Raw genomic sequence first — 24,740 nt, 5'->3', positions numbered from 1 at the left:
GCCTGCGCAGTAGAATCAGGAAGTGTCGGGGGCAGCGTGAGCCTCCCACGCGTTACTCCTCGCCACTGAGAGATCGAGCTGCGCAGGTGAAAAGATGCGACTGCTGTTACCTCAAGTACCGGAGGGGACTTGTGCTATGTATGACTTAGTCCACATTGCAGCCGGCTTGTGGGAGGCAAGAAACGGCGTTCGTGACAGGGGAGGGTTGAATTGGATGATACGAAATTGGGATGGGAGAAAATATAGAAAAATGGGAGAAAAAGTGGATAAAAAAAAAACGAATCACAATATAGACTGTGCCATTTACCCACTGGCTTAACCTCTTCCACCCGTGCAGTCCGGTACCGGACCACAAATGACATCATGTCATAAATTATTCTCTAGTCTAGACTGTCCGTAGAGTAGACTCACTATCATGAAGGGTATAAGCATTATAAGCTAACAAGCGAACGAATAAACACAATATGAATATTATATTTAATATCTGGTAATGGATCTCTTACACAATGGACCTTTTCTTTTTGTGCCAGATATGCTTTAATCGCAAAGGAAACAACATTTTAACATGAATTGCATTCCACCAGGTTTTATCTTGCTGGTTGAAGGAGATGCTGGATATCTTGACTGGTAAGAATAATTGACTGATTCTGGTGCACATCTAATTCAAAGTCGATGATTATTCAAGAGTAGTGGACAGATGTGATTTCTGAGAACTTATACACTGAGACTTTAATTGTATCTGCTTTATTTACACGTTAAAAAAAACTGCTATAAGACTTGCTCTTGTCTCAACAGGTATCTAGCAGAATATGAAGAACTTGGACAGATGAGGTACGATGGCAATTAGTCACAAGTTTAGCTTGGCTTAACTCTTAAATAATAAAAAACTACATGATATGTATTATGATGACCTCATTTGCTACTCTTGACAATCAGGATGATGAACACGCAACCACCAATTGCATTATCTGAAACACTGATATCATCTCAACTTGAATCCTTGCGTTGTCTTGACCTTTTCTTTTTCCTTGCAGTTGCAAAGTCTTCTGCTAACCTATTAAGTGATGTCCAGGCAAACTCTTACAGCCTCCCCAGGGCCAACTGTACCATGACAGGTAATATACCAGACTGTTTTATTGGCACTACAAAGACTTCTACTGTCAATGATGATTGTTAAAAAAAACAATGGGAATCTCTCTGAACAAGAATGAAAGAGGCTTGTTTTCCTGATGCAGTATACTTTGAACTGCTACACATTCTTCATTGTTGATGTAAACTAATGTTATGATTGATTTACAGATGGCCTCTTCTGATCAGTTTACTCGGGTGAGTTACAACCTTGTGCTTCATGGGTCTCCCTCACTGTTCCCTGGCTGTATATGTAACGACACCATCTATGTATTGCATACATATCATAACTCTAATGCGCCCAGCCTGGATGCACTTCTTCTCAAACCCACTCTCCCCCCAAAACATTCAGTTTGTTTACCAGTGTTGTGTTTTCTTGAGCACACTTTATGTCAAAGTGCGCGTGGCTCAAGTTGATGATCATTATTGGACTACTTGACTATTTTGGGGGAAAGGTGACGTTGCGCTGTGACTGTCCATGGTGAGTTCTTGGAGACTACTGGAATAGATTAAGTGCCTCCAGGTGGGTCTCACATTTGAATGAACCAGTTCCTGACTCTGTATACAGTCCCTGTAGTACAGAGCAGGGTTCACACCACAGCCAGCCACATTATTTCACTACAATGACTGTTATGATCCAGATGTATGGCCACATTTCTCCCTTCTGTGATGACACGATGACGAGTCGGAACGGGTCACAAGTCTGTCTGTGGGGCTTCTGGGTCAGGACCATGTTCTTTGGTTTTGGTTCAGTTCCTCAGAGCAGCGTGTCCTTTCAGTTGAAGACATGGAGGCATTTGTCTGAGAAGGTCTTAAGCCCGGAGTCTATGTCTACAGTTGAGTGTTGTGGTTTATTATCCTGAATAATAAGAGATATTAAAAAAAATGCATACAGAAGTATGAAGCTTGAAACCCCATAGAAGCTTTTGGGAAGTGTCGTTCGGAAAGATTCATTTCCAACACTTATCAAAAGCTACGGTGTCCTCTACAAAATGGCAGCAAAAAACTACAATTCCTGACGTTCAAATTTTCCAAAATAGTCTCTTACAAAGTAAACGAGACCAAAACAAAAATGATCTAATAACACTTTAACCTATTGGTAAACTAACATAGTGATGATAATATACATTATAAATGCTGTGACATTGTTATGATGTTTATACTTGAATACGTTTGAAAAATAAAACGATACTTTTGTATGACGTTAAGTATTTATTTTATTTGCATCTACCTTACAGATTCGAATGCATCTCTGCAGAAATGCGCCTATGGCCACCACCAGGACAGGTAATGAACCAAAATGTTGTGTTGGCACTACATGGGACTTCTACTGTCAATGATGACTTGTTAAAAACAATGGGAATCTCTCTGAATAAGGATGAGGAGATGCTAGTTTTCCTGATGCAGTACATTTGAAATGGCTACACATTCTAAATTTGATGTTAACTAATGTATGCTTATACATTTTACAGGTTGCCTATGTTCCTCGATAGTTGACTGGTGAGTTACAACCTTGTGTTATGTGGGTCTCCTAGTCATCTGTGACCCGTTCCTCATAGTGGATAACTGAGTTGGCTGAATAAGATACATTTTGACAGGCATGTGATTTTCTGTTCCCATGCTCAAATGATGAATTAAGTGTTGGTAGGGACATCTGATTAAAGTTGAGGAAACGCCAACCTTTCTGACTGTATGAGAGCATGGCAGCAATGGACATGTTATCTCAAATTTGACATCCGACACATCTACTTGATGTGAACTAATGTAGTATTATTTTTACAGGTTGCCCATGTTCCTCAGATCAGTTGACTCTGGTGAGTTACAACCTTGTGTTATGTGGTTCTCCTAGCCATCGGGACCCGCTCCTCATACGTGGATAACAGAGTTGGCTGGATAATATGAGTTTGCCAGCCATGGGATTTTCTGTTCCTTGGAGCAAGCTTAGATTTTAGCCTGACCTGTTACCAGAGCAACGATCCCCTCACCTAACCTGCAAAAAAGCAGCTATATTCACTGGATTATTCTATCCTAATTTTATTATACATTTTCATGAGGCCATCTGAAAATGTCTCCCAAACTTGTTCTCAATTTAGATGCTTAGGCAGTTTTATATTTCACCATATGGATTATTTTTGTAATTTACTAAACGAGTCGGTTGTCTAAAGTTTCCTGGCTTTCTCCAGAATGCCCCATCTTGGTTTGTCCAAGATGTCTACATTATTGGAAACCTGCTTGTGTAGGCAACCTGTGTTTGAGTAACTGAGTTGGCCAGATGCAAATTTGCAAGATGATCAACACTGCATAAATCATATTATCCATCTGTTAAGCGTAGGAACCCATTTAGTCTGGATTGTTGGCAAATACAGTCTGGATTGTTGGCAAATACTATGCGTTTGCCTTCAAATGCTACATTTTCCCACATTTCTGTCTTGATACAATGATGAACTTATAGTTCAACAGATTAACCATGAAGAACTACTAGCATTGTCTTTCGCTCCTATCTGATGTATCTGCCTTGGTGACCTGCCAACAACACTTTGTGTGAGAAGCAGAAGTTGACTCATTTTAAATGTCTTCTCCTCCAGGAACATGACTGGGCAGGAGAGTGCAGGGAAGGATGTGAGTTAAATTGATGAATGATATGATTTATTTTATAACGATACAATGATTAACTTATAGTTCAACAGATTAACCATGAAGAACTACTAGCATTGTCTTTCGCTCCTATCTGATGTATCGACCTCGGATGAGTCTGGACCTTGTGTGTAAAACAAGGGAAATTAAACCTTTTTTTCATTTATTTTTCAATGTTGGTAGTTTCTCAATAAAAGTTATGATGACCAGTAGCAACTTCCCAAATCCAATAACATGCTTGATGCAATGGTGGCCTTGTAGTTCATCAATTAACAATTAAGCTACTAGCTGTATTTATTTTTGTACCTCAATTTGTTAAAGAAAATCTCTCTTCTCTCTAGAAACCTAGAAATGTCTGAATCCAGTGTATTTTGGTTTTGGAGGTACCTCAATTGGAGCTGATTTTGGTAAGCATGTTATGACCGGTTACATGGTGTTTTTCTTTTTTACAATCTGATATGATGCTTTTGAATCAGGTCGCTGATCCTTTTGAGGAAAATATCACTTTCTGATCTAGATTGTAATCTAACCCCTAATGCTACACAAAGGATTAGATTAAATACTAATGCGCTTGTGTTGTTTCACAGGTGAGATGGAATTCTCAAAGGATGCCTGCACAAGATGGAAGTGAGTAGAAGTAAGGCAGATCTGTCGGGGCCTCTCTGGGTAGAATTTCAGGCCATGTACACACGTCGTACAAATGCATTGTTCTAGTTGAAGTTCACTCATATTTTGCCGTTTGCAACAGTCATCTCTGGCTTCCAGCAAGATGAATGAATTGCACATGCGTCTGTACAGTGTAATCTCGGGTCTGAAACAACCACCCATGTACAAGTGTCACTGGTCCATTCTCCATCCAGCCTGGCCTCTTAGATTCCACATGCAGCACTGTGCCCACATTTTCAATGCGTATGCCAGAGAAATGGGTGAATATAAAGCTCTTCTTAAAAGTTTTATAGTAATTGTATTAATGACTACTTAAAAACTCACAACCAGAAGAGGCCAGGCAAATGGCACACGAGTGAGATGTGACATGGTGTGGCCTGTGTGATGATAAAGTAACGTCTGACATCAACCGTGGAGTCAGTAATTAGCTCTAGCTGATCTGGGCAGTGCTGCTCTTGCATCCAAATGCTTAGTTTGCATGGTTGATCCTAATGTTGGTCTGTCTCCCCAGGTACTGTGACAATCCAGCCGGCACTTCCTATTTTCTTTAAGGTGAGACTAGTACACTTCAAATGGGGATGCACAATACCTGAAACTATCGGTATCTTGACTTTTTGTAAATATGCCACAAATGTTTATTGGTGCATCCCTATTAGGAGGTACTTCCTGTATGGATGAATGATGTTTTACAAATGTCTGACCTGAACATTTAATGTGGACATAATTATTTACTGACTATCCTTGTTTGCATAATAATATGATTTAATGACTCAGGAGTAACTTATTAAAACACACTGCTTTTGATCTTCAGGTGTTTGCTGGATTTTGATCGACCATGGTAAGTGTTTCAGTAAAATGCACTGAGGCAAGTCCAGAAACTTTGTAGAAATAAACCTTGGCTTGGCCAACATGATACTTTATCTTGGTACATCAATCTTTGGCTTATCTAATGTTACCGGATGAAATTAAGTTGGTAATCTACTTTACACCCAAGGGAGTGCAGGCTCTAGTGAAGTTGATTGGATGAGTGGTTAAACGCTGCAGGCGGCAATACCGGGGGCCAAGCAATTGTCATGTTCCTAGCAGTAGTTAATCTAAATTGTGTTTCTGGACATGGTCTTTAATAAATAAAACCTGTGATGAATGATTTTGCCAGATGAATTCCTTTGATTATAACATTACCGTTCCATTTCATACTGAGGTTGGTAAAAGTCAATACAATCATGATGTGTGTTGAGTTCCAAAAATAATGCCCCCCCCCCCCCCTTGCAACTAGATTGGATGACTGTGCCTGGATGCAGTTATGGCTGTCGGGACAATGGGCAAGCACCACCATGAAGATCATTGAGTGAGTGTCATTCATGCTAGTCCACAAACCTCCATTTGCAGAAATTAACATTGGCTTGGCCAACACTGGAAATGGCCCATTTTATAAACTTACAACAAACAACTGCTAAGAGGATGCAGACCAGAAAAATTATTTAGTTTTATGATGTACCTGGCGATCATTCTTTTACCTACAACTAAGGACGACACTCGGGGCCCATGGGGTCAATCGTTGCTGCGGGCAGATTTTAGGTTTGGCGAGTGAGACTGAGGTCTGTCCGCCATGTGGCGGGCAACCAAATAGTCATGTGAAAACCGACCGAAAAACATGATCCAATTCTTAGCGGACTTCTCACTCGCTGACTCCTGAAGCACACAGACCTGCAGCGCACTGCTCCTCCTCCTGCCCCTCCCAAACCCGTGTAAACACAGAGGCTATTGCCTCGGGCAGTCTGCTGACTGCTCTAGTCTAGTGGGACCTCCGTCAGATATTAGTTTTACCCAGGTGTAATGATGTTAAATCTGTCAATCCTCTGAATCTCTGTGTTGAGAGCATACCGTAACTCCTGGGTACAAGCTGAATACCTCTGTTACCAGAAGTCACGTTAATGAATCACAATATAGACCGTGCCATTTACCCACTGGCTTAAGGTGGTGAGGGTTTAACTTGTAGGGGATATGTATAGATATAGTATCTACAGATGTATAAAAAGCATTATATGAAAGTATATACAGACCGATTTGGATATATATATTTCAACAAATTGTTCTAGTAGGCTCTTTGAAAGGACCACTGCACTCTGGACAAATTAATACCTCATGTGGCAGAAGAGCAATACTGTAACTGAGGGGTACAATTCCCTGACTGTATTGATAAGTATGGTATCATTAAACCACTACTGAGTTATGTACATTACTACTGGCCATACAGTACACAGGTATATGTGATGAACACTCCCACAATAACACGGCTTAACAAGAAAGTACTGTTTATAATAATATTTATTAGAAGAGCACCAAGATTATCTTACATTTATTAAGATTGAGAGTTGCGCTTGTAAGGCGAAGAATGTGCATGAATAGGTCAAGAGCGTAAGTCCATGAGCATATTACGAAGGGGATAATTAATACCACCTGTAGCATAAGAATTGTATATGGTACACTAGTAGGTCAGCTGGAGATACTATGGGGGTTCCCTCCGGTTATAAGCCAGCAGGGGAGAGGATTTGTCGGTAGCAGAAGTCTGGATCAACGAGGAATAAGGAGGCTCCAGGTACAGGAGACAGTGCAATAATCCCTTGATCCGTAGACAAAGCAACAGCTATTCTCCGGTGTGCAGTGCCGCATGGAGGAAAGCTAGCCAGCCTCAGAGTCCTAGAGGCGGGCTCGACGGTGCTCCTCGCAGGGTAAATCCCACACGGTAGTGGGTGTAGACGATTCTCTGCTCCAACAGCCACAGGACCAAAGCATTATAATCCAGCCGAAAAGGGCTCTGTAGTCGTCGGTGTAGGTTATCCAGTGTACATATCCACACGGTTCTCGTCTAGGGCTCCTCGGATGACGGCACAAGGTTAGGCCGCCCAGCCTGGATAAGCACACTAGCTCGGTACGATGAAACGTTGGTAATGCTGGTCACTGTAGAACGGTAGCCGCACGATACACTATACATAATAGACTATTACTTAATAATAGAATAGGTCTAACTCGACGATACAGCGTTAAACTCTGACACTTCAGCTATCAATTCGCACACGGTCTCAAGGCTCTATTTCGGGGCAAAACGGGCCCACTTCACAGCACATTGTATCGTGGTGAAGGCTTCAACTTATTAGGGTAACTCGTTTCGGGTAACTAAGACTAAGTGCTTCTGTATCCACCTGCAACGTATTTATACGTAAGGTGAACAATCTAGTACCATCCTTATTTCTGTCTCATATTACTGCGCAGAACCGGGCATGTTCAGGCATGTCTTAGCGGTGACTTTGAACTAGACATTGGGGGTATGGCCGTGGCGCCTAGGGGGGTCGCTGTCCAATAGGAGAACGAATATTATGGTCTGGCCTGTACTAGGTAAAGGGATATTCCGTGTATATGTACAAAGAATATACAAGGGATATCGGACGATATACAAATATTATACAATATATCTCAAGCAATAAATATATATATTCGGTTTAATCTGACCCTTTGTAACAAAATACTGTGCAGAACCTTCTCTAACCCAGCGACCTGTTCTATTTCCTCTGCAGGTGGAGGAGAGTGTGCTGAGTATTGCCAAGTTTAACAGCATGGTCAGCCTGGCCGCCTTCTTCCCATTCAAGTCAGCACAGGCTGCCCTTGAAAACATCAACGCCATTTCCGAAGGTGTGTTTTATTTTTGTCTGGATATTTTGTTTAGTTTTACCCAGGTGTAATGATGTTAAAGTTAAATCTGTCAATCCTCTGAATCTCTGTGTTGAGAGCATACCGTAACTCCTGAACACCTGGGTACAAGCTGAATACCTCTGTTACCAGAAGTCACGTTAACGAATCACAATATAGACTGTGCCATTTACCCACTGGCTTAAGGTGGTGGAATGAGCGTGAGTGCGCAACAGGGTGTAACTAGTAGGGGATATGTATAGATATAGTATCTACAGATGTATATACAGACCGATTTGGATATATATATTTTCAACAAATTGATCTAGTAGGCTCTTTGAAAGGACCACTGCACTCTGGACAAATGAATACCTCATTTGGCAGAAGAGCGATACTGTGCAGAACCTTCTCTAACCCAGCGACCTGTTCTATTTCCTCTGCAGGTGGAGGAGAGTGCTGAGTATTGCCAAGTTTAACAGCATGGTCAGCCTGGCCGCCTTCTTCCCATCAAGTCAGCACAGGCTGCCCTGGAAAACATCAACGCCATTTCCGAAGGTGTGTTTCTTTTTGTCTGGATATTTTGTTTAGTTTTACCCAGGTGTAATGATGTTAAAGTTAAATCTGTCAATCCTCTGAATCTCTGTGTTGAGAGCATACCGTAACTCCTGAACACCTGGGTACAAGCTGAATACTTCTGTTACCAGAAGTCACGTTAATGAATCACAATATAGACCGTGCCGTTTACCCACTGGCTTAAGGTGGTGGAACGAGCCCGAGTGCGCAACAGGGTTTAACTTGTAGGGGATATGTATAGATATAGTATCTACAGATGTATAAAAAGGATTATATGCAAGTATATACGGACCGATTTGGATATATATTTCAACAAATTGTTCTAGTAGGCTCTTTTGAAAGGACCACTGCACTCGGGACAAATGAATACCTCATGTGGCAGAAGAGCAATACTGTGCAGAACCTTCTCTAACGCTGCGACCTGTTCTATTTCCTCTGCAGGTGGAGGAGAGTGTGCCGAGTATTGCCAAGTTTAACAGCATGGTCAGCCTGGCCGCCTTCTTCCCATTCAAGTTGGCACAGGCTGCCCTGGAAAACATCAATGCCATTTCCGAAGGTGTGTTTCTTTTTGTCTGTTGGATATTTTTGTTTAGTTTTACCCAGGTGTAATGATGTTAAAGTTAAATCTGTCAATCCTCTGAATCTCTGTGTTGAGAGCATACCGTAACTCCTGAACACCTGGGTACAAGCTGAATACTTCTGTTATCAGAAGTCACGTTAACGAATCACAATATAGACCGTGCCGTTTACCCACTGGCTTAAGGTGGTGGAACGAGCGTGAGTGTGCAACAGGGTTTAACTTGTAGGGGATATGTATAGATATAGTATCTACAGATGTATAAAAAGGATTATATGCAAGTATATACAGACCGATTTGGATATATATTTCAACAAATTGATCTAGTAGGCTCTAGGGGTGGGAATCACCAGTTTCATCACGATACGATATCGATTCTTTGGACAACGATACGATATTTTCCGATATCACAAAGTGCCACGATACGATACGACTGGTGCCTGCGATCGATATGAGACGATATTATATGCCCATTTAACACAATCGGTAACATTTAAATCGACCCAAAAAATGCAATGGTAATATCATTTGACATTTTAATTTTTGATCTCTTTCAGACATTTAAATGAAAAACAATCTCTTTAATACAAATAGACCTTCTGTTCACTGTTTTTGGTTCGTTTTAAAATTTTCTTAATATCCTATCACAGCGCTGTATTTTGGCTGGAAAAGGCATATTAGGAGTCAGAAGGTGCTGTACCGGCCAGATCCTGTTAGTGTAGTGGGGCTATCTCGAGAATGCAGTAACCCCCCCCCCCCCTTCCCAGTCCCTAGTGGACCTCTGCTGTGCTGTCCTCTCTATCGCTCTATCAGCTTAGCTTAGTTAGCTCAAGCTAACGCAACGTTAATTTCGGTATTTAACGCGACGTGGGCATAAAGGAATGGCAAGGATGGAAAGCATGTTAGATGCATTTGACCCCTTGTGGGGGGAAATACAACAGGCACTTATTTCGGGCAAAATAGGCGGACTCTGAAGCAATGCTGTCTAACGTCTACACACGCTGAGCTGTGCTGAGCTACTGTTGTGGTTGCAGCCGGGCGGATATGCTCACGAGGGGATTTTCAAAATAAGAGTATCGCAATATGAATAGATCTTTTTACGTTGCATCGATCCTATTTGATAATTGATAATAGATCGATATATCGATCTGGATCGATGTATCGTCCCACCCCTAGTAGGCTCTTTGAAAGGACCACTGCACTCGGGACAAATGAATACCTCATGTGGCAGAAGAGCGATACTGTGCAGAACCTTCTCTAACCCAGCGACCTGTTCTATTTCCTCTGCAGGTGGAGGAGTGTGCCGAGTATTGCCAAGTTTAACAGCATGGTCAGCCTGGCCGCCTTCTTCCCATTCAAGTCAGCACAGGCTGCCCTGGAAAACATCAACGCCATTTCCGAAGGTGTGTTTCTTTTTGTCTGGATATTTTGTTTAGTTTTACCCAGGTGTAATGATAAAGTTAAATCTGTCAATCCTCTGAATCTCTGTGTTGAGAGCCTACCGTAACTCCTGAACACCTGGGTACAAGCTGAATACCTCTGTTACCAGAAGTCATGTTAACGAATCACAATATAGACCGTGCCGTTTACCCACTGGCTTAAAGGAAAACTCCAACATTTTGGGAAATTAGCTTATTTAACATCTTCCCTGGAGTTAGACAAGAAGATGCATACCTTTTTTGTCTCTGCGTGCATTTAGCTTTGGGAACAGTCGCTCCATTAGCGTAGCTTAGCTTAATCACTGGAAGTGGGGGAGATCCAGAGCTTCATCACTGGAAGTGGGGGAGATCCGGAGCCTGACGTTCCCTTACACTGTATACAGTCACGAAAAACACTCCAAATACAACTACAAAACGTTCATGTAAACATGTTGTGACCTGTGTATTCACCACGTGGAGAAATAAAAAATTATTGAATTAGACAATTACGTTTTATAAGCAAAAATACTCAGAACAATATTTTGCCTAACTACTCCTCTCTGAGCGCAGCCAGTGATTTCAACGTGTCGTCGTGATTGTTGACATTCTCATTCATTCAAAGGATCCGAACCGATTGAAGTTTATGGATACCATGACTTAAATTCCTCTTACCTTGATGATTAAAAGCCTCCCCAATTTAGAAAACGGTAATCCAATGGCTGGTATTGTTATACCGGACGCTCTGAGCTAACCGGAGCTAACACAGAACAGGATGGTAAAGCATATATAATGACTTCCTTTCTGGGGTTTTCAAAATAAAAGTGCAACATTTATAGCAGCGGAAAATGTTTATTTTGTACATTATCTAACGTTAACACGAACCTAAACTAACGTTACAACTAACCTAAAGTTAGTTTAGGTTCGTGTTAACGTTAGATGATGTACAAAATAAATGTTTCCCGCTGCTATAAACGTTGCACTTTTATTTTGAAAACCCCAGAAAGGAAGTAATTATATATGCTTTACCATCCTGTTCTGCGTTAGCTCCGGTTAGCTCAGAGCGTCCGGTATAACAATACCAGCCATTGGATTACTGTTTTCTAAATTGGGGAGGCTTTTAATCGTCAAGGTAAGAGGATTTTAAGTCATGGTATCCATAAACTTCAATCGGTTCGGATCCTTTGAATGAATGAGTGTCAACAATCACGACGACACGTTGAAATCACTGGCTGCGCTCAGAGAGGAGTGGTTAGGCAAAAAATAGTTCAGAGTATATTTGCTTATAAAATGTAATTGTCTAATTCAATTATTTTTTATTTCTCCACGTGGTGAATACACGGGTCACAACATGTTTACATGAACGTTTTGTAGTTGTATTTGGAGTGTTTTTCGTGACTGTATACAGTGTAAGGGAACGTCAGGCTCCGGATCTCCCCCACTTCCAGTGATGAAGCTCTGGATCTCCCCCACTTCCAGTGATTAAGCTAAGCTACGCTAATGGAGCGACTGTTCCCAAAGCTAAATGCACGCACAGAGACAAAAAAGGTATGCATCTTCTTGTCTAACTCCAGGGAAGATGTTAAATAAGCAAATTTCCCAAAATGTTGGAGTTTTCCTTTAAGGTGGTGGAACGAGCCTGAGTGCGCAACAGGGTTTAACTTGTAGGGGATATGTATAGATATAGTATCTACAGATGTATAAAAAGGATTATATGCAAGTATATACGGACCGATTTGGATATATATTTCAACAAATTGTTTTAGTATGCTCTTTGAAAGGACCACTGCACTCTGGACAAATGAATACCTCATGTGGCAGAAGAGCAATACTGTGCAGAACCTTCTCTAACGCTGCGACCTGTTCTATTTCCTGTGCAGGTGGAGGAGAGTGTGCCGAGTATTGCCAAGTTTAACAGCATGGTCAGCCTGGCCGCCTTCTTCCCATTCAAGTCGGCACAGGCTGCCCTGGAAAACATCAACGCCATTTCCGAAGGTGTGTTTCTTTTTGTCTGTTGGATATTTTTGTTTAGTTTTACCCAGGTGTAATGATGTTCAAGTTAAATCTGTCAATCCTCTGAATCTCTGTGTTGAGAGCATACCGTAACTCCTGAACACCTGGGTACAAGCTGAATACCTCTGTTACCAGAAGTCACCTTAACGAATCACAATATAGACTGTGCCGTTTACCCACTGGCTTAAGGTGGTGGAACGAGCGTGAGTGTGCAACAGGGTGTAACTAGTAGGGGATACAGGCATTAAAACGTTCCGTCTCCAGGCGGATTTCTGTCAATTTGATTCGGAGTCTGATGGAATTGGCTACCTGGTATAATATGATTTGTAGATGCATACAGATTGAAACTAAATATCATGAAAAAGAGCAAAAAAATGTCTATCACAGCGTGGCCGCGCCAAGCAGTCATTGGCGAGCTGCGGAGCAATAATGGCAGGACTCAGCGACTCGAGAGACAGGATTACGCTAATAGTTCGTCGTCGGAAATGTATAATAATCGCAGACAGTGTTGGATCTAAATAAATGGATTTATGGACACATTTATGCCCGGACCACAAAGCTTATTGAAGGGTTAGTGGAGGCCGTAAGCCTGTTATATGAAAATGTAATTGTGCTGTCAGACCCCGATACGGGTTGTCCTTTACTTTTAGCTAACGCTATTAAATATAAATATACAGTGGAGGTTAAAATAAGAATGACTTTGCCTGAAAAAAAAGTCGGGAGATGTTTTGAGATGACGCACCCCCGCGGGAATCTACTTTACCATAAATCATAGGCTGATATAATACGCTACATTCTCTTTAAACATATAAATGTTACAAGACAAAAGTAATAGATTTAATCACTTTTATTCTTTTAAACTTGGTCTGACCGACCTTCAGCATAGACCATGAACAGGCAGTAGATCCAGTCGTAGAAACGCATGTCAGAAAACACGAGTCTTGCGCCTCGCGCGTCAAATCTCTCCTTGTTTACCGACGTCGCATCCACCACCTGCTTATGTACCTGCTTGCACTTAACGTTACGCACGCCTGCTATACCGATTAGCTGACGTTGGCATAATAACGTTAATGGAAGGAGTAAGCCGGCCACTAAAAAAAAACACAGCAGTGTTCTCAGATGAAAAGGATAAGCGGCACCACCTAATAAAAAAAGTTCCGAGAGGAAGTTTGAAGAGACTGGCTAGGGCCTAGGCTACTGGGGGCTGTCTGTAGTGGTGAATTGTTAACTTGTTCCGAACTGTACATTGGGGGTGGGGGGGTGTAACTGTACATTGGATTATCGACTAAACCGAAACAAGTAGGCTCCCTTAAAACGCTAACGCTATAATAAAATTAAAAAAAAAAATACAGTGGATGTTAAAATAAGAATATGACTTGGCCTGAAAAAAAGCAGTCGGAAGATTTTTTTTTTTGCTTTAATCCCTGTAATGGTTAACACATGTCTTAGTCAAAAGCTTGGCTGGCTCTGTAGATTAGACTCACTATCATACCTAATGAAGGGTACATTATAAGCTAACGATAAATAAGTGAACTACTAATAAACACAATATGAATATTATATTTAATATCTGGTAATGGATCTCTTACACAATGGACCTTTTCTTTTTGTGCCAGATATGCTTTAATCGCAAAGGAAACAACATTCCACCAGGTTTTATCTTGCTGGTTGAAGGAGATGCTGGATATCTTGACTGGTAAGAATAATTGACTGATTCTGGTGCACATCTAATTCAAAGTCGATGATTATTCAAGAGTAGTGGACAGATGTGATTTCTGAGAACTTATACACTGAGACTTTAATTGTATCTGCTTTATTTACATGTTAAAAAAAACTGCTATAAGACTTGCTCTTGTCTCAACGGGTATCTAGCAGAATATGAAGAACATGGACAGATGAGGTACGATGGCAATCAGTCACAAGTTTAGCTTGGCTTAACTCTTAAATTAAAAAAAACTACACGATATCTATTATGATGACCTCATTTGCTACTCTTGACGATCAGGATGACGAACCCGCAACCACCAATTGCATTATCTGAAACACGGATATCGTCTCAACTTGAATCCTTGCGTTGTCTTGACATGAATGACTAGTGGCTAATTTTCTTTTTCCTTGCAGTTGCAAAGTCTTCTGCTAACCTATTAAGTGATGTCCAGGCAAACTCTTACAGCCTCCCCAGGGCCAACTGTACCATGACAGGTAATATACCAGACTGTTTTATTGGCACTACAAAGACTTCTACTGTCAATGATGATTGTTAAAAAAAACAATGGGAATCTCTCTGAATAAGAATGAAAGAGGCTTGTTTTCCTGACGCAGTATACTTTGAACTGCTACACATTCTTCATTGTTGATGTAAACTAATGTTATGATTGATTTACAGATGGCCTCTTCTGATCAGTTTACTCAGGTGAGTTACAACCTTGTGCTTCATGGGTCTCCCTCACTGTTCCCTGGCTGTATATGTAACGACACCATCTATGTATTGCATACATATCATAACTAATGCGCCCAGCCTGGACACACTACTTCTCAAACCCACTCTTCCCCCAAAACATTCAGTTTGTTCACCAGTGTTGTGTTTTCCTGAGCACACTTTATGTCAAAGTGCGCGTGGCTCAAGTTGATGATCATTATTGGACTACTTGACTATTTTGGGGGAAAGGTGACGTTGCGCTGTCCGTTGTGAGTTCTTGGAGACTACTGGAATAGATTAAGTGCCTCCAGGTGGGTCTCACATTTTTTAATGAACCAGTTCCTGACTCTGTATACAGTCCCTGTAGTACAGAGCAGGGTTCACACCACAGCCAGCCACATTATTTCACTACAATGACTGTTATGATCCAGATGTATGGCCACATTTCTCCCTTCTGTGATGACACGATGACGAGTCGGAACGGGTCACAAGTCTGTCTGTGGGGCTTCTGGGTCAGGACCATGTTCTTTGGTTTTGGTTCAGTTCCTCAGAGCAGCGTGTCCTTTCAGTTGAAGACATGGAGGCATTTGTCTGAGAAGGTCTTAACCCCTTAAGCCCGGAGCCCTATTTTCTGAAAATCTGCCTAAAATACATAAGTAAATGGAATATTGCTCCACTTCTACAAGGTCCATTTGCATCTAGGGACATCTATGGACCTCAGTGAATGTATTCCCAGTGTCAGAAATATTGTGGTTAGTACTAGGCTTGCTTAAATTGTGATGAAACAAAGGAATATGAATTATGATTTTTCTTTGCATCTTTGATAGTAAATAACACCATGCTAATAATGACCAGGCATGAAAAACTGCCACTGATCTCGTTCAGTACCTTCTTGAGATAATATGTGTACAAAAAAAAATCTAAGGAAATTAATAAAGGGAAGATGATTAAACGGAAGGTTTTGTAGATTCAGTACTGAATTCTCCAATCCGGACCAATGCAATTTGAAATATTATAGAATAGCAGTCTTATAAATTACCTTATAGCCAATTCACACATTTATGGATTGTGCCAAATCTTATATTTCAAATGGCAGAGTTCAATTTGGATTTAGTATCACCAGGCGTGCATAAGAACTGATAATGAAATCGACTGTATACAGTAGCTTTTTTTTATCAGGGTGCAACCGTTTTGAAACTAATTTCAAATCCAATTGTTGCTACATGCTAAAAATAGGGAAGAGAAACTAACCGCTTCAATATGTCTACAGTTAAGTGTTGTGGTTTAGTATCCTGAATAATAAGAGATACTAAAAAAAATTCATACAGAAGTATGAAGCTTGAAACCCCATAGAGGCTTTTGGGAAGTGTCGTTTGGAAAAATTCCAACACTTATCAAAAGCTACCGGTGTCCTCTACAACAGCGGTTCTCAACAGGGGTGCCGCAGAGAGCTTGAGATTTAAAAAATAATAATCTTAAATTATTTTTGGATTACAGAAAATTATCACTAAAGTGCTATATGTTGCTGCAGCTGCACTGTTTTCCATAAATACCATATTTGGATAAGTTTGACAATTTCTCAAAATCTGAAAATCATTATTTAATAAAACACAGAAAAGGATCACCAAGTTACTCTGGATAAAAAAAAAAACTTTACAGACGACATTGAGACGAAGCTTCCTGACACATCTCCATCCAAACTCTTGGAAGAACTCATTGAAATCTCATCTGATGCCACCTGGAGAGCTAGGTTTCAGAGTGTGGTGCTGAGTACCAAGTATCATGATGCAGCAGTTAAGGTGTTGATACCATTCAGCACCACATATCTATGTGAAGCTGTTTTCATCCATGACCGCTCTGAAAACAAAATGTAGGGCCAAGTTGAGCCTTGAGGATGACATGCGTGTTGCCTTGTCAAAGATCTCCCCACGTATTGACCGTATTAGCTAACAGCAGCAGACCTCGCATTGAGCTAGAAATGTCCACTGAGTGAACGAGTGCTTATTTGCTGTATTTATTTATATTTTTTGAGAAATGGTAACTTGGTGATCCTTTTCTGTATTTAAAAAAATACGTGATTTTCTGTTTTTGAGAAATGGTCAATCTTATCCAAATATGCTATTTTTATAGAGAACAGTGCAGCTGCAACAGATAGCACTTTAGTGATCCTTTTCTGTATTTAAAAAAAAAAATACATTATTTTCAGTTTGAGAAATGGTCACGCTTATCCAAATATGCTATTTTTATGGAAAAGTGTGCAGCTGCAACAGATGGCACTTTAGTGATAATTTTCTGTAATTTTATTTAAAGAAATATGCTATTTGATTTGCTACTACAAGCAGTGTAATGTCAACGGTACTAAGCCATTTAGACCTGAAACACCTGTTAATAATGCATTATATAGCCTATAATTTTCCAAAATAAGTCTCTTGCAAAGTAAACCAGACCGAAAATTATCTCACTTTAACCTATTGGTAAACTAACGTAGTGATGATTATATACATTATAAATGCTGTGACATGGTTATGATGTTTATACTTTAATACGTTTGAAAAATAAAATTATACTTTTGTATGACGTGATGTCATTTTGGGTCCCGTCGGGTGGAAGAGGTTAAGTATTTATTTTATTTGCATCTACCTTACAGATTTGAATGCATCTCTGCAGAAATGCGCCTATGGCCACCACCAGGACAGGTAATGAACCAAAATGTTGTGTTGGCACTACATGGGACTTCTACTGTCAATGATGACTTGTTAAAAACAATGGGAATCTCTCTGAATAAGGATGAGGAGATGCTAGTTTTCCTGATGCAGTACATTTGAAATGGCTACACATTCTAAATTTGATGTTAACTAATGTATGCTTATACATTTTACAGGTTGCCTATGTTCCTCGATAGTTGACTGGTGAGTTACAACCTTGTGTTATGTGGGTCTCCTAGTCATCTGTGACCCGTTCCTCATAGTGGATAACTGAGTTGGCTGAATAAGATACATTTTGACAGGCATGTGATTTTCTGTTCCCATGCTCAAATGATGAATTAAGTGTTGGTAGGGACATCTGATTAAAGTTGAGGAAACGCCAACCTTTCTGACTGTATGAGAGCATGGCAGCAATGGACATGTTATCTCAAATTTGACATCCGACACATCTACTTGATGTGAACTAATGTAGTATTTATTTTACAGGTTGCCCATGTTCCTCAGATCAGTTGACTCTGGTGAGTTACAACCTTGTGTTATGTGGTTCTCCTAGCCATCGGGACCCGCTCCTCATACGTGGATAACAGAGTTGGCTGGATAATATGAGTTTGCCAGCCATGGGATTTTCTGTTCCTTGGAGCAAGCTTAGATTTTAGCCTGACCTGTTACCAGAGCAATGATTCCCTCACCTAACCTGCAAAAAAGCAGCTATATTCACTGGATTATTCTATCCTAATTTTATTATACATTTTCATGAGGCCATCTGAAAATGTCTCAAGCTTGTTCTCAATTTAGATGCTTAGGCAGTTTTATATTTCACCATATGGATTATTTTTGTAATTTAATAAACGAGTCAGTTGTCTAAAGTTTCCTGGCTTTCTCCAGAATGCCCCATCTTGGTTTGTCCAAGATGTCTACATTATTGGAAACCTGCTTGTGTAGGCAACCTGTGTTTGAGTAACTGAGTTGGCCAGATGCAAATTTGCAAGATGATCAACACTGCATAAATCATATTATCCATCTGTTAAGCGTAGGAACCCATTTAGTCTGGATTGTTGGCAAATACTATGCGTTTGCCTTCAAATGCTACATTTTCCCACATTTCTGTCTTGATACAATGATGAAATTATAGTTCAACAGATTAACCATGAAGAACTACTAGCATTGTCTTTCGCTCCTATCTGATGTATCTGCCTTGGTGACCTGCCAACAACACTTTGTGAGAAGCAGAAGTTGACTCATTTTAAATGTCTTCTCCTCCAGGAACATGACTGGGCAGGAGAGTGCAGGGAAGGATGTGAGTTAAATTGATGAATTATATGATTTATTTTATAACGATACAATGATGAACTTATAGTTCAACAGATTAACCATGAAGAACTACTAGCATTGTCTTTCGCTCCTATCTGATGTATCGACCTCAGATGAGTCTGGACCTTGTGTGTAAAACAAGGCAAATTAAACTTTTTTTCTCATTCCTAGAAACGCTTGAAATGGCTTCATCTTACCAGAAAGGTAAGCCTTCATCGTGTTTTGTTTGTAGGGTTTGGGAAGATGCATTTTGCCATACAAGCCACCATACACATACAGGGTAATTCCCATTGATTGTGTTGATGGGTGCATTTATGGGGTAAAGTCTGCCACAAGTCTCACGGAAATCATGGCAGTAGTTCATCAATTAACAATTAAGCTACTAGCTGTATTTTTGTACCTCAATTTGTTAAAGAAAATCTCTCTTCCTCTCTAGAAACCTAGAAATGTCTGAATCCAGTGTATTTTGGTTTTGGAGGTACCTCAATTGGAGCTGATTTTGGTAAGCATGTTATGACCCGTTACATGGTGTTTTTCTTTTTTACAATCTGATATGATGCTTTTGAATCAGGTCGCTGATCCTTTTGAGGAAAATATCACTTTCTGATCTAGATTGTAATCTAACCCCTAATGCTACACAAAGGATTAGATTAAATACTAATGCGCTTGTGTTGTTTCACAGGTGAGATGGAATTCTCAAAGGATGCCTGCACAAGATGGAAGTGAGTAGAAGTAAGGCAGATCTGTCGGGGCCTCTCTGGGTAGAATTTCAGGCCATGTACACACGTCGTACAAATGCATTGTTCTAGTTGAAGTTCACTCATATTTTGCCGTTTGCAACAGTCATCTCTGGCTTCCAGCAAGATGAATGAATTGCACATGCGTCTGTACAGTGTAATCTCGGGTCTGAAACAACCACCCATGTACAAGTGTCACTGGTCCATTCTCCATCCAGCCTGGCCTCTTAGATTCCACATGCAGCACTGTGCCCACATTTTCAATGCGTATGCCAGAGAAATGGGTGAATATAAAGCTCTTCTTAAAAGTTTTATAGTAATTGTATTAATGACTACTTAAAAACTCACAACCAGAAGAGGCCAGGCAAATGGCACACGAGTGAGATGTGACATGGTGTGGCCTGTGTGATGATAAAGTAACGTCTGACATCAACCGTGGAGTCAGTAATTAGCTCTAGCTGATCTGGGCAGTGCTGCTCTTGCATCCAAATGCTTAGTTTGCATGGTTGATCCTAATGTTGGTCTGTCTCCCCAGGTACTGTGACAATCCAGCCGGCACTTCCTATTTTCTTTAAGGTGAGACTAGTACACTTCAAATGGGGATGCACAATACCTGAAACTATCGGTATCTTGACTTTTTGTAAATATGCCACAAATGTTTATTGGTGCATCCCTATTAGGAGGTACTTCCTGTATGGATGAATGATGTTTTACAAATGTCTGACCTGAACATTTAATGTGGACATAATTATTTACTGACTATCCTTGTTTGCATAATAATATGATTTAATGACTCAGGAGTAACTTATTAAAACACACTGCTTTTGATCTTCAGGTGTTTGCTGGATTTTGATCGACCATGGTAAGTGTTTCAGTAAAATGCACTGAGGCAAGTCCAGAAACTTTGTAGAAATAAACCTTGGCTTGGCCAACATGATACTTTATCTTGGTACATCAATCTTTGGCTTATCTAATGTTACCGGATGAAATTAAGTTGGTAATCTACTTTACACCCAAGGGAGTGCAGGCTCTAGTGAAGTTGATTGGATGAGTGGTTAAACGCTGCAGGCGGCAATACCGGGGGCCAAGCAATTGTCATGTTCCTAGCAGTAGTTAATCTAAATTTCTGGATCTGGACATGGTCTTTAATAAATAAAACCTGTGATGAATGATTTTGCCAGATGAATTCCTTTGATTATAACATTACCGTTCCATTTCATACTGAGGTTGGTAAAAGTCAATACAATCATGATGTGTGTTGAGTTCCAAAAATAATGCCATCCCCCCCCCCCCCCCCCCCCCCCCCTTGCAACTAGATTGGATGACTGTGCCTGGATGCAGTTATGGCTGTCGGGACAATGGGCAAGCACCACCATGAAGATCATTGAGTGAGTGTCATTCATGCTAGTCCACAAACCTCCATTTGCAGAAATTAACATTGGCTTGGCCAACACTGGAAATGGCCCATTTTATAAACTTACAACAAACAACTGCTAAGAGGATGCAGACCAGAAAAATTATTTAGTTTTATGATGTACCTGGCGATCATTCTTTTACCTACAACTAAGGACGACACTCGGGGCCCATGGGGTCAATCGTTGCTGCGGGCAGATTTTAGGTTTGGCGAGTGAGACTGAGGTCTGTCCGCCATGTGGCGGGCAACCAAATAGTCATGTGAAAACCGACCGAAAAACATGATCCAATTCTTAGCGGACTTCTCACTCGCTGACTCCTGAAGCACACAGACCTGCAGCGCACTGCTCCTCCTCCTGCCCCTCCCAAACCCGTGTAAACACAGAGGCTATTGCCTCGGGCAGTCTGCTGACTGCTCTAGTCTAGTGGGACCTCCGTCAGATATTAGTTTTACCCAGGTGTAATGATGTTAAATCTGTCAATCCTCTGAATCTCTGTGTTGAGAGCATACCGTAACTCCTGGGTACAAGCTGAATACCTCTGTTACCAGAAGTCACGTTAATGAATCACAATATAGACCGTGCCATTTACCCACTGGCTTAAGGTGGTGAGGGTTTAACTTGTAGGGGATATGTATAGATATAGTATCTACAGATGTATAAAAAGCATTATATGAAAGTATATACAGACCGATTTGGATATATATATTTCAACAAATTGTTCTAGTAGGCTCTTTGAAAGGACCACTGCACTCTGGACAAATTAATACCTCATGTGGCAGAAGAGCAATACTGTAACTGAGGGGTACAATTCCCTGACTGTATTGATAAGTATGGTATCATTAAACCACTACTGAGTTATGTACATTACTACTGGCCATACAGTACACAGGTATATGTGATGAACACCCCCACAATAACACGGCTTAACAAGAAAGTACTGTTTATAATAATATTTATTAGAAGAGCACCAAGATTATCTTACATTTATTAAGATTGAGAGTTGCGCTTGTAAGGCGAAGAATGTGCATGAATAGGTCAAGAGCGTAAGTCCATGAGCATATTACGAAGGGGATAATTAATACCACCTGTAGCATAAGAATTGTATATGGTACACTAGTAGGTCAGCTGGAGATACTATGGGGGTTCCCTCCGGTTATAAGCCAGCAGGGGAGAGGATTTGTCGGTAGCAGAAGTCTGGATCAACGAGGAATAAGGAGGCTCCAGGTACAGGAGACAGTGCAATAATCCCTTGATCCGTAGACAAAGCAACAGCTATTCTCCGGTGTGCAGTGCCGCATGGAGGAAAGCTAGCCAGCCTCAGAGTCCTAGAGGCGGGCTCGACGGTGCTCCTCGCAGGGTAAATCCCACACGGTAGTGGGTGTAGACGATTCTCTGCTCCAACAGCCACAGGACCAAAGCATTATAATCCAGCCGAAAAGGGCTCTGTAGTCGTCGGTGTAGGTTATCCAGTGTACATATCCACACGGTTCTCGTCTAGGGCTCCTCGGATGACGGCACAAGGTTAGGCCGCCCAGCCTGGATAAGCACACTAGCTCGGTACGATGAAACGTTGGTAATGCTGGTCACTGTAGAACGGTAGCCGCACGATACACTATACATAATAGACTATTACTTAATAATAGAATAGGTCTAACTCGACGATACAGCGTTAAACTCTGACACTTCAGCTATCAATTCGCACACGGTCTCAAGGCTCTATTTCGGGGCAAAACGGGCCCACTTCACAGCACATTGTATCGTGGTGAAGGCTTCAACTTATTAGGGTAACTCGTTTCGGGTAACTAAGACTAAGTGCTTCTGTATCCACCTGCAACGTATTTATACGTAAGGTGAACAATCTAGTACCATCCTTATTTCTGTCTCATATTACTGCGCAGAACCGGGCATGTTCAGGCATGTCTTAGCGGTGACTTTGAACTAGACATTGGGGGTATGGCCGTGGCGCCTAGGGGGGTCGCTGTCCAATAGGAGAACGAATATTATGGTCTGGCCTGTACTAGGTAAAGGGATATTCCGTGTATATGTACAAAGAATATACAAGGGATATCGGACGATATACAAATATTATACAATATATCTCAAGCAATAAATATATATATTCGGTTTAATCTGACCCTTTGTAACAAAATACTGTGCAGAACCTTCTCTAACCCAGCGACCTGTTCTATTTCCTCTGCAGGTGGAGGAGAGTGTGCTGAGTATTGCCAAGTTTAACAGCATGGTCAGCCTGGCCGCCTTCTTCCCATTCAAGTCAGCACAGGCTGCCCTTGAAAACATCAACGCCATTTCCGAAGGTGTGTTTTATTTTTGTCTGGATATTTTGTTTAGTTTTACCCAGGTGTAATGATGTTAAAGTTAAATCTGTCAATCCTCTGAATCTCTGTGTTGAGAGCATACCGTAACTCCTGAACACCTGGGTACAAGCTGAATACCTCTGTTACCAGAAGTCACGTTAACGAATCACAATATAGACTGTGCCATTTACCCACTGGCTTAAGGTGGTGGAATGAGCGTGAGTGCGCAACAGGGTGTAACTAGTAGGGGATATGTATAGATATAGTATCTACAGATGTATATACAGACCGATTTGGATATATATATTTTCAACAAATTGATCTAGTAGGCTCTTTGAAAGGACCACTGCACTCTGGACAAATGAATACCTCATTTGGCAGAAGAGCGATACTGTGCAGAACCTTCTCTAACCCAGCGACCTGTTCTATTTCCTCTGCAGGTGGAGGAGAGTGCTGAGTATTGCCAAGTTTAACAGCATGGTCAGCCTGGCCGCCTTCTTCCCATCAAGTCAGCACAGGCTGCCCTGGAAAACATCAACGCCATTTCCGAAGGTGTGTTTCTTTTTGTCTGGATATTTTGTTTAGTTTTACCCAGGTGTAATGATGTTAAAGTTAAATCTGTCAATCCTCTGAATCTCTGTGTTGAGAGCATACCGTAACTCCTGAACACCTGGGTACAAGCTGAATACTTCTGTTACCAGAAGTCACGTTAATGAATCACAATATAGACCGTGCCGTTTACCCACTGGCTTAAGGTGGTGGAACGAGCCCGAGTGCGCAACAGGGTTTAACTTGTAGGGGATATGTATAGATATAGTATCTACAGATGTATAAAAAGGATTATATGCAAGTATATACGGACCGATTTGGATATATATTTCAACAAATTGTTCTAGTAGGCTCTTTTGAAAGGACCACTGCACTCGGGACAAATGAATACCTCATGTGGCAGAAGAGCAATACTGTGCAGAACCTTCTCTAACGCTGCGACCTGTTCTATTTCCTCTGCAGGTGGAGGAGAGTGTGCCGAGTATTGCCAAGTTTAACAGCATGGTCAGCCTGGCCGCCTTCTTCCCATTCAAGTTGGCACAGGCTGCCCTGGAAAACATCAATGCCATTTCCGAAGGTGTGTTTCTTTTTGTCTG

General features: G+C 41.1%; 1 protein-coding gene across 11 annotated transcripts in view; it reads left to right on the top strand.

Annotated features, from left to right (window-relative positions):
• LOC311247897 (nucleolar protein 56-like) overlaps positions 1-24,740 on the top strand; it is a 41,195-nt gene that overhangs the window by 2,118 nt on the left and 14,337 nt on the right. For 4 of the 11 annotated variants that reach the window (XM_084338877.1, XM_084338880.1, XM_084338873.1 and 1 more), the window contains 34 exons: positions 585-627; positions 796-831; positions 1,035-1,115; positions 1,300-1,326; positions 2,367-2,415; positions 2,601-2,628; positions 2,911-2,942; positions 3,714-3,747; positions 4,104-4,169; positions 4,350-4,389; positions 4,940-4,980; positions 5,240-5,266; positions 5,705-5,776; positions 8,004-8,118; positions 8,559-8,670; positions 9,130-9,244; positions 10,556-10,668; positions 12,561-12,675; positions 14,347-14,389; positions 14,815-14,895; positions 15,080-15,106; positions 17,760-17,808; positions 17,994-18,021; positions 18,304-18,335; positions 19,081-19,114; positions 19,300-19,332; positions 19,565-19,630; positions 19,811-19,850; positions 20,401-20,441; positions 20,701-20,727; positions 21,182-21,253; positions 23,481-23,595; positions 24,036-24,147; positions 24,607-24,721. In XM_084338877.1, the coding sequence (XP_084195003.1) occupies positions 8,596-8,670; positions 9,130-9,244; positions 10,556-10,668; positions 12,561-12,675; positions 14,347-14,389; positions 14,815-14,833 (480 nt within the window). In that variant the 5' untranslated portion in view covers positions 585-627; positions 796-831; positions 1,035-1,115; ... (10 more) ...; positions 8,004-8,118; positions 8,559-8,595 and the 3' untranslated portion in view covers positions 14,834-14,895; positions 15,080-15,106; positions 17,760-17,808; ... (10 more) ...; positions 24,036-24,147; positions 24,607-24,721. Of the gene's footprint in view, positions 1-584; positions 628-795; positions 832-1,034; positions 1,116-1,299; positions 1,327-2,366; positions 2,416-2,600; positions 2,629-2,829; positions 2,943-3,713; positions 3,748-4,103; positions 4,170-4,349; positions 4,400-4,939; positions 4,981-5,239; positions 5,267-5,704; positions 5,777-8,003; positions 8,119-8,558; positions 8,671-9,129; positions 9,245-10,555; positions 10,669-12,560; positions 12,676-14,309; positions 14,788-14,814; positions 14,896-15,079; positions 15,107-17,759; positions 17,809-17,993; positions 18,022-18,303; positions 18,336-19,080; positions 19,115-19,299; positions 19,333-19,564; positions 19,631-19,810; positions 19,861-20,400; positions 20,442-20,700; positions 20,728-21,181; positions 21,254-23,480; positions 23,596-24,035; positions 24,148-24,606; positions 24,722-24,740 lie in introns of those variants that run through there. The other 7 variants (XM_084338875.1, XM_084338883.1, XM_084338879.1 and 4 more) reach the window with 6 other exon arrangements.

Source organism: Notolepis coatsorum (assembly GCF_963971535.1).
Source record: "Notolepis coatsorum genome assembly, contig: SCAFFOLD_265, whole genome shotgun sequence".
NCBI classification, from domain to species: domain Eukaryota; kingdom Metazoa; phylum Chordata; class Actinopteri; order Aulopiformes; family Paralepididae; genus Notolepis; species Notolepis coatsorum.
The sequence above is the reverse complement of the archived record's forward strand: the minus strand, read 5'-3'. Positions and strand labels throughout refer to the sequence as shown.